Source organism: Penicillium paradoxum (assembly GCF_028828445.1).
Source record: "Penicillium paradoxum strain IBT 22861 chromosome Unknown utg000007l_segment0_segment0, whole genome shotgun sequence".
Lineage (NCBI taxonomy): Eukaryota > Fungi > Ascomycota > Eurotiomycetes > Eurotiales > Aspergillaceae > Penicillium > Penicillium paradoxum.
In genome coordinates this window covers 6,418,992-6,433,274 of record NW_026643185.1, presented here as the reverse complement: position 1 = coordinate 6,433,274, position 14,283 = coordinate 6,418,992, and the positions used below count along the sequence as shown (strand labels likewise).

The 14,283-nt window shown below is 49.8% G+C and overlaps 5 protein-coding genes across 5 annotated transcripts; 2 read left to right on the top strand and 3 right to left on the bottom strand.

The window, feature by feature from the left end:
• Window positions 1–267: 267 nt before the first annotated feature.
• Window positions 268–2,538, bottom strand: N7457_009841 (uncharacterized protein; the record flags this gene model as incomplete). Its single annotated transcript, XM_057180884.1, has 7 exons — window positions 268–642; window positions 701–1,097; window positions 1,153–1,356; window positions 1,411–1,568; window positions 1,616–1,947; window positions 2,000–2,116; window positions 2,178–2,538. The coding sequence occupies 7 exons, from the start codon at window positions 2,536–2,538 to the stop codon at window positions 268–270; spliced, it is 1,944 nt and encodes a 647-aa protein (XP_057029270.1).
• A 751-nt stretch (window positions 2,539–3,289) lies between these two features.
• On the top strand, window positions 3,290–5,443 carry N7457_009840 (nonhemolytic phospholipases C family protein; the record flags this gene model as incomplete). The annotated part of the gene is made up of 4 exons (XM_057180883.1): window positions 3,290–3,549; window positions 3,604–3,868; window positions 3,922–4,045; window positions 4,140–5,443. The coding sequence occupies 4 exons, from the start codon at window positions 3,290–3,292 to the stop codon at window positions 5,441–5,443; spliced, it is 1,953 nt and encodes a 650-aa protein (XP_057029269.1).
• A 243-nt stretch (window positions 5,444–5,686) lies between these two features.
• N7457_009839 (uncharacterized protein) lies at window positions 5,687–6,346 on the bottom strand (the record flags this gene model as incomplete). The annotated part of the gene is made up of 3 exons (XM_057180882.1): window positions 5,687–5,737; window positions 5,850–6,196; window positions 6,277–6,346. The coding sequence occupies 3 exons, from the start codon at window positions 6,344–6,346 to the stop codon at window positions 5,687–5,689; spliced, it is 468 nt and encodes a 155-aa protein (XP_057029268.1).
• A 4,320-nt stretch (window positions 6,347–10,666) lies between these two features.
• On the top strand, window positions 10,667–12,858 carry N7457_009838 (uncharacterized protein; the record flags this gene model as incomplete). Its single annotated transcript, XM_057180881.1, has 4 exons — window positions 10,667–11,412; window positions 11,472–11,991; window positions 12,044–12,187; window positions 12,238–12,858. The coding sequence occupies 4 exons, from the start codon at window positions 10,667–10,669 to the stop codon at window positions 12,856–12,858; spliced, it is 2,031 nt and encodes a 676-aa protein (XP_057029267.1).
• Window positions 12,859–13,136: 278 nt separating this feature from the next.
• N7457_009837 (putative 26S proteasome-associated ubiquitin C-terminal hydrolase) lies at window positions 13,137–14,244 on the bottom strand (the record flags this gene model as incomplete). Its single annotated transcript, XM_057180880.1, has 3 exons — window positions 13,137–13,956; window positions 14,059–14,153; window positions 14,203–14,244. 3 exons carry the CDS (start codon window positions 14,242–14,244, stop codon window positions 13,137–13,139), a joined length of 957 nt encoding a protein of 318 aa, XP_057029266.1.
• Window positions 14,245–14,283: the final 39 nt, after the last annotated feature.

Here is a 14,283-nt window from a genome sequence, read left to right as displayed (position 1 = left end):
GTTTCCTCTTCACGACCTTTGATATCCTAAAATTATAGATTCGGTACATACTTTCTTTGGTATAGAAAATATCAAGCATTATCCGCAAGATCAATTTTAGTCACCAATTTCTTGAGTAGGTAAATTCTTATCTGTGGAGGAAAGCCATTAAATCGAGCGCGTTTCTAGTGATATTTTGGTCAATAGTCGGATATAGACTACGGAGCAGTATGACTAGTTGTAGGGTGCTGCCGAGGTCTCCGACCTACCTTTACCCCTGAATCCGCCTCAAGTAAGACACGGCTCCCCACTACTAACATGTGCAGCCAATCCCGCCAAGTCGCCCTGTACATCCACAAGCATAGCCATGCCCGTCGCTAGGTGCCAGATGATATGGCAATGCAGGAGCCACACGCCGGGGTTATCCGCCCGGAAACGGAGAACTGCATAACCGCGACTTGGGATATTGACCGTATCACGCAATGCGGCCCGGGATGTGTCGTACAGGAAACCAGAGTTGATTTTGGATTTCTGCGCATTGTTTGTGTCTTTCGATTCTGATTTTGATTCCAGGTGTGGAGGGATCTCGTCGGTGAAGGGGTTGTAGGAACCCCAGCCGAAGTCGGCTTGGTGGACTGCAAGTATGTAGAAATGATGTCCGTGCTACAATAGATCCGTCTCAGTGTAGCCCCGGGGTACGGAATAGGGATGGGGATCTTACCAGGTGGAAAGGGTGGGAACCTTCATCCAGATTATTGATGATCAAGTCTACCCATGCAGGCTCCGGGCCTGTGGTTATCGTGAGCTGGTTTTTATCCCACTGATTTCGAGGTAGAGAGATAAGTGGAGCGGGCGGACTTTGCTGGGGCTTCCAGGTGGTTTGATTGAAATGGCCGAAGGGTTTGTTGGAATACTGGGCCAACTTTTGGATCTTAGTATAGACCACATGAGTTTGTTGTGCTTTGCGAGGGATGGAATTGACGATGGATGGCGCAGAAGGCACTTCTTCGAGGTTGAGATGGTGGGTGTTGATCTTGGATTCTCTCGTTATGTCAGAGCGATGATTGAGCGAAAATGTCTGATTTGGTGTCAATGCTGGATTGGAGTATTTAAAGCAACTGGTGAGAATATTAGCAAAGATTACTGCTTTGTGTGGTGGTTGACTGATCATACTCTTGATCCAATTGAACCATCATTGATGACTGCCCTTTGGACTTCCGTGATAAGGGCCGAAGGATAAAGTCCATGCGTTGTCCAGGAAAGAGTATACCGACCGAGTTTACATTCGTCTCTCTGGGTGGTGCCACATCGACAGCATCTACCTGAAGTAGGTCCAAAGCATGGCGGTTAAATATGAGGCTGAATCCAGCTAGAGAACTGGCAGTTGTTCAGCTAGGAGCTCCTTTTCGCTTCTATTTTGCTACCACATACCCGGTGTTGACCACGCGAATTCGATAGGTTGTTTGAAGATCTAGCTCGAGAGACGAAGGTTTCACTTGTTGATCAATGCAGTCCAACGGCCGAGCAGGGACAGCCATCATGCAATCAAAAACTCCGGCTCCATTGATAACTAAGGAATCAGGAACAGGCTAATTTCGGTGTTAGCTAACATACTGCAACCGCACATCAAACACACCTCGTTCCCGAAATTCCCCGGGTCCATATACCAATCTAGAATATCACTAGCAGGGCCGTGATACCAGTCTCCGATGAGGAGTAAAAGCTCATTTTCGGGGGTATGACTAGGAAAATTATCGTGACCTCGGGAATCCAGGCCCCGAAGGGTCGATTTGGAAGCCGGCGTATGGACGACCAATCCACCATAAAGGCCATCTGCCCGCGAAACCCCCGAATGAGCATGGTACCAGAACGTACCACTCTGATCGGATGGAATTGTCAAGTTATAGATGAATTGCTTCCCCGGCGTTATGGGACATTGTGAAACTCCGACCGCTCCATCCATGACATCTAACTCCGTTAGCCCTGACACTTTGTGAATACCGCTCACAGAGATATTTACTAGTCACATGGAGGCCGTGCCAATGGAGAGCAATTGACTCTTCAGGCAAGGTATTCGTAACAGTAATGATCAAGGTGTCACCAGAGCGGCCCTCCACCGTCGGTCCAGGGAACAAGTCTAGTTCGATATCCTCCGGTCAGATCGGCAATCGCCATATTGGTGAAATTCTTCTGCACACCATTGATGAGATAGACCCGCTTCAGTACACCATCTGGCCTCCGATGACTCGAGGTCACACTCCAATCCAAATATTGGGTCGCCGGGGCCCGGTAGATATGATCCTCTGGGTGAAGTTCTATCCGCGGCCGAATAGCAGTGGGATCATCTGGTTGGGGATGTTGATGATGCCGCCCAGGTAAGATTAAGGGAACCAGTGAGATAAGAGTCGATTGGAGCAAATATGACAGTCCAATCAGGAAACTTGCAACCAATACGCAGCTCAAAATTGGCCAAGGCCGATGTGGCAGCTCGGGTTTCGATCGAAAGGCCACTCGTTCTGGATTGCGGGCAGTTTCCTGACACGGGCTCCGCGGCGGCATAGTCTATTAGCAACGAAGCCGTGTACAGACCATTGACCTCGTAGAAATGTAGTTATGTGGGTAAGATCAAGGTTGGAGGGGAAGAGAATCCAAGTGATGATCTCATTCCACCCTTGCTGCTAGGGGGAATGCACGTCTGAATCGACGTTCGATGCGACCTTACAGAAACTCATGCAAGCCACGTGCCCTGGTCGAACAAATCAGAATGAGTCTAGAACAATTAGTATCTCGATAGTTCGTGAAGGTATGTGTCCAGGGAGGGGGGTTAAATGGAGATGTTGCATTAAGAAGTACCTCTAAGTATATCGTTCCTGCCGAAAGTGCTCTTTCCCGTTTAAACTTTAGGCGTTGGCCCGAACCTTGGGACCAAAGCTTCACGTGGAGCCACCCGCATATCAGATTGGATCAACAACACACTCCGTCGGTAGGCTTCCACTGTGCTTCCCCTTCTGCCGACGTGTCTCCGTTGTCCAACATTGGTGATGATCAGCATGACTCCCTAAGAATGCCCACCCCTGTCTTCTCAATCTCCGACCGATTTATCTTTTCTGTCTGGAGTTGCCATGAGAGAACAAACCTTGGCCTGCCCATGTGATGGAGTCTTGAACCTCGTGGGGCAATCCACAGGTCCACGTCCATGGTGCATATTGGACTCTCCTCGCGATTCGTAGCTTCTCTCGTGGATGGTACTTAAACAAGGCATTCCGCTGTTGGATTTCCCCCTCTATCTCATCGCTCCTATCACCACATTATGGCGTTCAAATTGCCAATTTTCATCACTCTTGTGATATTGTGGGAAACTTGTCTCGTATCTGGGGGGTCTTTGAAAGACATTGAGCATGTTGTCATTTTCATGCAAGAGAATCGCTCGTGGGACACCGTGCGCTTTACCCTACCCAAGGTCTACTTCGTGCTAATGGAATCACAGTATTTTGGCACTATGCCTGGAGTCCGCGGCTTTAATGATCCTAATGTTCAGGTGAACTCCGATGGAAATTCGGTCTGGCATCAGTAAGTGGTCGACAGCGAAGGCCCACGGCAATGGCTGGCTCTAATATTTCTCAGACTAGTCGAGCCGTCCCAGTCAAACAAGACCAAGACATTGCTCCCCTGGTATCTTGGCCATCAAGGCGGTGACTGGCATGATGCCATCCAGTGTATGGTGGCGGGTAGTAACGGGTACCAGGAGAACCAGCAATCCCTGAATAATGGGTTGAACAATCACTGGGTGACCAAAAATACTCCCTGGAGCTGGGGATATCTGAAACGGCAAGACATTCCGGTCCAGTTTGCTATCGCGGAAGGTTGGACAGCGGGAGACATGTACCAGGTGCGTGAAACAAGGTTGACTTTCTCGGAGAACTCGGAGGCTGATTTATATAGGAAAGCCAAATTACTGCCACAAACCCTAACCGAGTCACTTTAGTTAGCGGTTCCATCAATGTTCCTGGTGGCCCCCAGAGCAAGGACCAGGGTGGTGTATATATCGACAACAACGAGATACCAGGTGTGTTTTATTTAGCCGTTCTTCAACCTAGATTTATTGCGTGTTCGGTTGGGACTTTCTTTGGGCTAGGATATGATTTGACTAACGTGCCTAGGCTGCGACAACCATGGTATTAACTGTTACCCGCTGAAATGGAAGACTGTTTATGATTTCTATGAAGAAGCAGGGGTCTCCTGGCAACTCTTCCAAGGCGCAAACAATTTCGACGATAACCCTTTGGCTTGGTTCCAGCAATTTCAAAACGCCCCTAAGAATAGCCCGTTGGCTAAAAAGGGCATGTCTTTTGTTGGCCTTGATTCTTTCTACCAGGCTGCAGCCAATGGAACATTGCCTGAGGTCAGTTTCATCGTCGGCCCGGCCGAACTATCAGAGCATCCGCCGTATATGCCGAAGGATGGAGGCTGGCTTCAGAAGAATGTGGTTGATGCTGTTACCAGCAGCCCGAAATACAACTCCACTCTTCTGATGATCAGCTTTGACGAGACCGGTGGATTTGGCGACCACGTCACTCCCTTCCATTCCCCTAAGAATACTCCGGGAGAATGGATGGAGGATCCCCTAGGCCTGTTCTCCGATATTTTTGTAGGGCCTGGTTTCCGAGTCCCTTTTTATATGGTCTCACCCTGGACTCGAGGAAACCGCGTTTTTACCGAACGCGCAGATCATAACTCTCAGATCCTCTTCGTTGAAGAATGGCTGACCGCCCGCGGACACGAAAATATCACAACAGACCAAATGGTCCCCTGGCGACGCAATCACATGTCTAATCTTGTCAATGCTCTTGACTTTGATCACCCAGACTACTCTCTTCCTCGGCTTCCCGATGCTGGAACAGTGGACACCAACGAAAAGGGCGATTATACTGGTACATCTAATTGTCGATCTCGGCACAAGCAGACCCGACCTGATGTCCCCTATGGAGAGCAGGGAAATGCAACAGATACCAATGCCTTATGGTTTGAAGAGGGCTTTAAAGAGGTGATAGGACATCTCACCGAGGGCCGTTATCTTGTCTTCGAGAAGAATGGAGCAGCCATCACAAACCCAAGCCACGGTGATAGCCTTGGTTCCAGTCCTGCAAGCCCCCAACACAATGATAAATCGCAGCGTTGGGTGATCCACTATACCCATGATGAGGAGAGCCATATATTTACGATCTCCAGCGCGCTAGATGGCCGTTGGGTTGGCACGAGTGGCACTTTGCTTCCCCAGAGCCAAAGCGGAAATGCAGCTCATGTGAAATTGGCATTCTTAGGTCGTGGCCTTGGCTACACCATGCAATTTATGGAGCGAGGGGAATATATGGATATTGACCGGCTAGGACACTTGAATTTTAATGACCAGAAGAGTAACCCTGTCAATGGTTACAAGGTCTTTAGTGTTTCGTTCCGTGATTGAGCCTGGGGCGGCATGAACACCTTACGGGGTGGTACCCAAGAACTAAGTATTTATTTTATCCGAACAAAGACGGGATGGTACGGTGTTTTTCCAGACCATAGGAGCCTAGCTCAAATGAATATACATACGCTTCAATTTATCTCAACCATAGGACTTGCTGAGATCGCAGTGATGCAACTATCATTATACATATGCAGGTACCCTCTCCAAACCGAACAAAGTTCTAACCCAAGCCCAAGTGACTTATGAGCGAGTAACGGTGAATGGTCCAGCGGCGTTGAACAAGGAGGGCATCTACATCAATTAGCGTCTGCAACCAACCGCGGGAAGAAAAGCCAAGATGAACACAACCCCGACTCAAATGATTCGAAGAAGAAACAAAACCAAAAACAAGAAAGAAGCATACCTGAGGCGCAGTTGAGAGAGTAGTTCCAACCCGCAAATACCAAACCGAGCCATCCTTGACCTGAGGCAAGTCCTTGGGAATAGTGACAGCAACGTGACCCGCCTTCTCCTTAATACCATCGGTAATCTTGATTGACTGATCGAAAGAGATAATATCCCTGTTGCGGACGGGGTTATTGTACAGCCAGACGCTGTAGTCGTCGCCGGGGTATTGAGTCAATGGATCCGTGCAGCGTCCGGTGGGCTTGCGGTTGAAGCGCACGTTGACGGTTTGACCAGCGACGACGGTTGAGTTATCCGGGATGCCCTGGTAGACATTCACGCAGGAATAGTCACGCTTGCCCCAGGCTATTCAGTAAATTACATTGTTAGTTGAAGGCTCTTTTGGAGCCGAGGTTACGGCGCGGTGGGGGTATAAAATTGCGTACGCTGGTCCTTGTCGAACAAGGCAGTGCTGGTTCCGACCAGGGTGGCAATGATTGCAGTTGTGAACTTCATTTTGGAGTTCGAATGGTAAGGAGATAGGAAGTTAGGTAGAGAATTGTCTGAAATAAAAGTTGTGGGATCGAAAGGGGACGTGGGTTGTGAGGGTTTTATACCAATCAGGAAGGACGTTCCGTCATGCCGTTGACGACACAGAAGATCCTAAATATAGAGACGCTTAAAGCCCCTCCCGGCTCTCAGTGAATGGGTTTCACTCGGTCTCTCCACATTGACTCGGATTACAATTTCGCCTGCTTGGCGTGAGTGTGTGGGTCTGGCGTGGATGATCGGTGATCAGCTATGCCGATTTCGATCCGGGGTGAGACTCGGAATACGGGAGAAAAGCAGCTCTCGTACGCAGTATGTACTGTAGTCGCGGGGCTTCAAGTCCTCAATCGAGCCTCTGCTTTTAGACGCCTTGTGGCGTATTGCATTTGCCTATGGATCCGTCTTATCACCCTCCTCTCCCTTGCTTTGTGGTCACGGGTGTAAGCTACTCCGTACGGAGTACTCCGTATATATTTTCGCATTATTAGTTGCTGTACATGATTTATTGAGTGTTTTTACGAGGTATTATGTAGACCTATCCAGCGACTTGGCTTTTGCAGAAGAAAACGCCTCGATGATATAATGCCGCTAGTCGCTTAACAGTCCTTCAAGGTGTTCATTTGCCTTTTCAGCCCAACAAGTCTGATCCTTGGGTTGTCTCTTTCTCTCTTCACCATCCAAGCCCTCCGGAGTTACTCCAAAATTATCCGAAAAGGACCCCTTGGCAGCATCAAATGTCTCACAATACGTCCGGCCATCCCCACCATCCCCCTTCACAAGACTAGAGAACTGTCAACGGGCGTCTTTTCTAAGGTTTTGTGCCGTACGGGGGTAGATATTTTCGTTCTGTATTATAATGGATCCAAACATTGAAATATCGGATACTATGCTTTTGCTGTTTTGACTCGCATCCTCATTCCATCCACTGGCATGGAGGTGATTTCTAAGGTTTGGACTTGGTTAGTAAATATACCTACTTCCGGGGATAGCTCTTGAGTAGATACGGAGTACGGAGTACTCCGTACGGAGTACATTATACAGTACTGACTGGACTTCGTATTGCCCATTTGGCTTTTTCAATCGGCACACCTGACCCATCTCGCTTGATTGCCCCAAGTCCTACCTTCTCCCAGTCATATCGACGCGCTGCACATGCCACAATCACAAGAGCTTCGGAATTTGCAAGCTCTTCCCCAACGCAGCTTCGTGGCCCGCGCTCAAATGGTCGCCAAGCACTCACCGGTATAGTAATATCGGCTTCCAACAAGCGCTCGGGGATGAACTGATCGCTTGTATCACCATACACAGCGCTGTCACATTGTATGATACTCGCGCAGTTATAAAGCACCATACCAGCCAGACAAACATCTTGACTACTCGGTAGCCGAACCATCATACCAGTTTTGGGGTTCGAATAGCGCGCTGTTCCAGCTGGTGGGTATAGATGAAAGATCCCTTTGATAACAGTAGAGGTGTAGGACATCTGTTGAAGAAATGCCTCTCCATGCTCTAAAAATAGATGGCGAACGATGGCTGGAGACGTACCAGGACCAAATATTTCATCCAACTCCATGCAAGCGAGACCCAAGACGCGTGAAGTCAGGGCTATTTCATAGAACTGTCCATTGTAACAAGATACTCGTTGTATCATGTCCAACGAAAAGAAACGTCTTGAGCTTTAGGAACACTGTACGGAGTATTGAAACAGCTTTGAGCTCTTGTATAGTGGCTCTGCAACTTCACGATTGCAGATCGCACACATGATATCTCAATGGTCGCAAATCGACAATAAATAGGGGTGGCTTGCCAAGGCAATTGTAGATGGTCTTAAAAATCACATCTAGTAACTAGTCAATTGCACATAGCTCAACGAAGACTGTGCGCGGACTCATTGTGTCCACCGTATGTTTGGTCGATTGATCTTGATCAGGTTATCGAGCATGACCCCATAGTCATGAGGGTGGAAGCTGGGGCAACCAATCATACTGTTTCGTTCGGTAGTATATGATCCTTGTCTAAAGACATAGCAGGACAAGGGAAGTAATTATGGCAACCAGTATGCCAATCATGGCAGCTCGTCATTACCTGAAAAAATCTCTGAATACTTGCAGCTGGTCAAGACACGCAAAGGGTTACATGTCTACGTGCATACCTTGACAGCCTGAGATGCCGATAGGATGACGATACTCCGTACTGGGAATCATCGCCATCCTGATTTTTGCACATTCCTCTTTCATCGTACCTACATAGGTAGGTAGTTCTCCGTACTCCGTCCAGATACCCAAACTTGGTATTATGAGCTAAGGGAATGAACCAGATGCCATGGGATGAGTACCGGCATTTTATTGATTGATGTCTGGACTGGTCATGCCTATATTATGAGGGTCTCCATAGCCAAATCCAGAATACGAGGTCAACGACAGAATGAAATGTTGGCAAGTCATATCACTCTTTTATCAACATGTTCACCCAAGGAGAGGCCAATACTATGCGAATGGTAGAGGAGCTGGATTTGGTGTGTTTGGTCTGTGAGATCCGGTGCGAAGGGGAAATCATGTAGCTCTCTATGCAGTAGGCCATACTCGGCATATCCATAGGAATGCCTACGGAGTACTCCGTAGAAATAGCCCTACATGGACCTGCATACGGAGCACATGGTATATGGTATACGAGGCCCGAGGCGAGTGTATAAGGTCTGTCCGTAGTTGCTAGTAGGTCGCATACTCGGAGAGATGATCGTACCTGATTCTGAACCAGCCATAGTTGTAGCAATATAGAGTAGTAGTATATGCGCCCTAAAATGTCGCACGAGTCCGACCTATTGAAGAAAAAAGACCTTTCGCATCCAACAGACAATAATTGACTTGGGCGCATTGTGACAGGGAATAATACGTAGACCACCATATACGGTAATTTACCCTCATACTCCCCTCTCCCAAGATGCATCTCCCCTCCCTTCAACCTCCCAACTTCTTCTCTGCGTCGGCCATAGCCAATATTCACAATGGGAGTCTGCTTGAGGTTCCCACAGTATACTGATTTGTCCGGTGTTCACATGTCATGTACCCTTCACCCAAAGGATTCCCGATTGCTCCGGTGATGGCCAGGCCCTCGGTTCCCGAGTCCAAAAAGCTTCCTTTGGCGCCATCTTATCCCCCACATGCGACAATTGGAGTGCCGTCTGCGCCATATTCCTATATTGAGCCATGTCCCGCTGGAACCGGCGACTTCCCAACGTTGCGGTGTGGTGTTTGGCGACTGGCCCATGTTTCGATAGCGACTTAGCCCTCCAAATCCTTATCGGTCATTCGCCATGAACCCTGGAGGTGGCCTGATCCTCTCGAAGATCCCCTGACGAACGTACAAGTATATTTTTATTCTGTGTCAGGGGTTCCTAAATTGGGGAGAGTCAGGAACCGCAATTGTGTACGGAGTAGTGCCCGATCCGCCAGGCACCCGAAACAGTCACCTGAGCGATAAGCATCCAATTTTTCGCCACATCTTTTTTTGTTGAATTCCCCCACCACGATCAGGAGCTCAGCTCACTCCGGACTGGCTTTGCAGTGTTCTTGGTGTTTTGCGCTCGAGATCTTCTCCAGGCCTTGATAATTTCCCCAGATTCTGTCAGACGGATTGGGTTGGGTCGCATTCCAGGGACCAGATCCGCAACACTAAACCGCTGGGACGTTTCCGTTCGCTTGTTCAACCGTGGTTTTCGGTCCGACTAATTCCCCCACCTCGGCCTCTCCTTTTTGTCTCCAATAATTGTTTCGACCTGGACTGGGTTTCTATTTCTTGAGAGGAATCGCGGTTTCGACTGGTCGCGTGGCTAAGAGATAAGCCCTTGAGCCTCCGTGTCTTGGCTTGCGCGTGCACTCCCTCACCGAAAACGACACTTCCAATCCCGAAATAGCAGGTAGGCTCCATCCTTTTCCAGCACGTCCTTCTTGCGGCGCTCGTGTAATTAAGGAATCCACTGTATTGCTCTGCGCCCCGCCATATAAGTTACACGCGGTCCCCTTGCTTGTAATCCTATCTTCATCGGAGGCGATTCAACTCTCGCCCCATCACCCCACGCGAACAATTCGTCTTTCTCTATCTCAACCGTACTAATTGCCAACAGATTGATCTACTACGGCAACGGACTTGGATATCAGCTCTTTGACCAAGGCCTTGCGCGCAAGTGGAACCGTTATCGGCTCCCAGCCAGACGGGCACGTCTGAAACAGTAGGGCTTGCACATTCCAAAAGCCCATTGCGCGACCACCTTATCAACCAATTTTCACCATGCCTTCTCTGGAAGATCAATCAGTCAACTATGACGAGAACCGAGAGCAATCTACCAGACCCGAGGAAGATCACCAGCAGGGCCTATTTCACCAAGTATACGAATGGCTTCATCATGAGAAATTCAGACGACAGAATCGTAAAGCACGGAAATCCGAAGGAATCTCCCACGCGACAAACCGAAATGACTCAGCCACAGAAGATGGTCCTTTAGAAAGACCCAGCTCGAACACCTCAGAGAGCTCATTTTCCCTGGATAAACTGGAAAAGATTCTCCTCCAATATGCGACCACTCAATCCAGCAGTACACAGAATTTGACGCACAGACAACCGGTCAAACGGCAATCCCGACGTCGTCTCAGAGGCCTACGAAGGGGATCTGTATCCGAGTCGGATTTTACAGATGTTGAGGCGCCCCCACCAAGCGTGGAGGCCTACCTTGACAACACAAAGACCCTGGCCTACACCGGTGGCACTGCAGTAGAAGAGAACGCCGACTCCAGCGCAAGTGTAAAACAAGCGAAAGATGCAGAGGCTTGGTCGACCTTCAAGACCGAGATCGTTCGCCTTGTGCACACTCTACAACTCAAAGGATGGCGCAAGGTCCCCGCTGATCTGGCTGGAGAGATTGAAGTGGTCAGACTCAGCGGTGCCCTCACCAACGCTGTGTATGTAGTTAAGCCGCCAAAGAATCTGCCACCTCCCAAGACCGATAGCAACACACTGGTTTCAAGAAAGCCCCCGCCGTAAGTTTGGAACAGCCGCTCTTCTTTTGTTGTGGATACATACCTAATTCGACTTACAGGAAGCTTCTGTTGCGTATCTATGGCCCTCAAGTCGATCATCTCATTGACCGAGAGAATGAATTACAAATCCTTCGCCGCCTGGGCAAGAAGAACATCGGCCCACGTATTCTAGGAACCTTTCTGAATGGCCGATTCGAAGAGTACTTTGAGGCTCGCCCACTGACCCCGAAGGAGCTGCGTATGCCTGAAACGGCGAAGCAGGTTGCCAAGCGAATGAGAGAATTGCATGATGGGATTGACCTTCTCGAAGAGGAACGTGAAGGCGGACCCATGATCTTCAAGAATTGGGATAAGTGGGTGGACCGTTGCGAGCAAGTGATGAACTGGTTGGATAAAGAACTACAGTCCCCTCAGAATGAGGCCAAGGCTGCATTGGAACCATGGCGTCGCCGTGGTTATGTCTGCGGCGTGAAATGGGCCGTGTTCCGCAAAGCCGTAGAAAATTACCGTCTTTGGCTGGTTGCCAACTCTGGTGGAATCGCCGAGATCAAGCGCCAACTGGTGTTTGCGCACAATGATGTAAGTGAACACCCCTCTGTGGTGTTTCGCTATTTTCTAACTTGCTGTCCAGACTCAATATGGCAATTTGCTTCGTATGGAGCCCGCCACCCAGTCACCGCTGCTTCTGCCTGCAAATGAACACAAGCAGTTGGTCGTCATCGACTTTGAGTACTCTTCTGCCAATACACCGGGACTTGAGTTCGCCAACCACTTCGTGAGTCTTCCAACCCGATTACTGAACCAGAGGGATGCTAATTGTACCAGACCGAGTGGTGTTACAACTACCACGACGAAGAGCGCTCGTGGGCTTGCAACAACCGCGCCTACCCCACACCAGAACAGCAGTACCATTTCGTGTCAACCTATCTCACCCACCGACCTGCTGCCATTGGCGGACCAATCTCACCTCTAGCCTCGCCAAACATTCGCGCTCGTAATTCTGTTGCGTTTGCACCGCTGGACTTGGACGAGGGTCTTGATCGACCTAGCTCTCGACTTTCACAAACTGATCAACTTAAGGAAGAGGAACATGACGCAGAGGTACGATTCCTCATGCAGCAAACCCGGTTGTGGCGCGTAATGAACTCTGCACAATGGGTGGCCTGGGGTATCGTGCAGGCCAAGGTACCTGGCATGGAAGAAGGCATTGCCGAGATGCTCGCTGCCCGCAACGGACAGAACGCCGAGGAGGACGACGATAACACTAAGACACCCACGAATGGGGATGCTGATGAAGAAGACGAAGGTGACTTTGACTACCTGGCTTATGCTCAGGATCGAGTCATGTTCTTCTGGGGGGATCTGCTGTCACTAAACTTGGTCAAAGCAGAGGAACTGCCTGCGCCCCTGGTGGAGCATGTCAGGTCGCGACTTGTCGAATACTAGACAATCGGGGGGAAGAGAATTAACGATAATCTTCAGGACGGAGACTCTGTCCATACACATCATCATGACTTACGATGTGGACGCCAGTACATAGCACTGCGTCAACTAGGTGATTTATCACACCTACATGTATCTACTACAATAGCGTTGAGGTTCAACATCATCATCGAATACCATTTCCATATCTTCATTTCATTCCGATCCTCATCCATATCTCAAGGGTATCTGAAATGCCAGCGGTAAAAGCAAAATGAACAAGCAGAAACAAATGGAAGCCTCTACCGACGCATCTCGAGCTTCTTCCTAGTCTCCTTCTTCGCACCCTCAACCCACTCCCCATAAGCCTTCCCCTCAGGATCACTCTCCTTCATCCCAACGACCCCCTTCATAATCTCCCCAATAAACCCAACAAAATTACACCTCCGCAACGTATTCTCCCACTGCCATGCAGCCCTCTTCCGCTCCTCCCTCTCAAGCGTCTCCACATCCCCAATCTCCCTAGCCCTAGCCCTCGGATCCCTCACAACGGCCATAAGATTAAAATGCGTTTCCTCAGGCGGATACCGCGCAATCCGTCTCTGCAAAACATCAATCACCTTCTCCGGGAACGTCTCCACATCACAAGCCCCATGGCTAATAGGATGCGGCTGCAGTCCATCAAGCTCATACAACGTCCCATTGACAGGCGTATACGCAATGAAATGGTAAACATCCGCGCCCTTCTCATCGTCCGCCGGCCGAGCCGTCTCGTCTGCGAACGGACTCGCCCGCGCAAAGCTGTTGTGCGCGCTGCGGATCGCTTCTGAGTTCGACAGCGCTTCGCCGCGCAGCTCAGGCGGGAATCCCGTTGTGAAGTCTTTGAAGGCGCGCAGCTCGCCGCCGAGCGGGATTGCGGGTTGCGCGGAAGCCGGGTTGTCGTGGTTCAGGATTACGGAGAGGATGGCTTGAGTGCCGCAGGCGTTTTGGATGGTTTGCGCCGCGAAGAAGACGTTGTTATCTGTTGCGGTTGGGTCGTAGGTTCCGTCGAGGGGGGCTTCGGCGCGGGCGCCGGCTGCTTCGCGGGTCCATTTGAAGAGGAAGATTACGCCGTAGACGGGGCTGTTTGGAGGAGGATTTTGGTTAGGTGAGTTTGTTTGTTGGGGGTTTCCAAGAGCTTGGTTTTGAGGGCGGTTGTGGATTTTCTGAGGTCTCGTTGCTTACCCTAGTGATCGGATTGTGTCTGCATCTAGGGAGATGAGCTCCTCGAATTGGGTTTCTTGTACTCCGAGTGTCTCGATCAGAGAGGTGAAGAGGCCCTGGGTTGTGTTAGTACGCTGCTGAGACACATTGAGGGCGTGATAGTACCTCATCTGACTCGATGGTGCTCCAGCCACCTGCATCCGCCATTTTGAATGTTCTTGATGGATGCTGAAGGGGATTGGATGG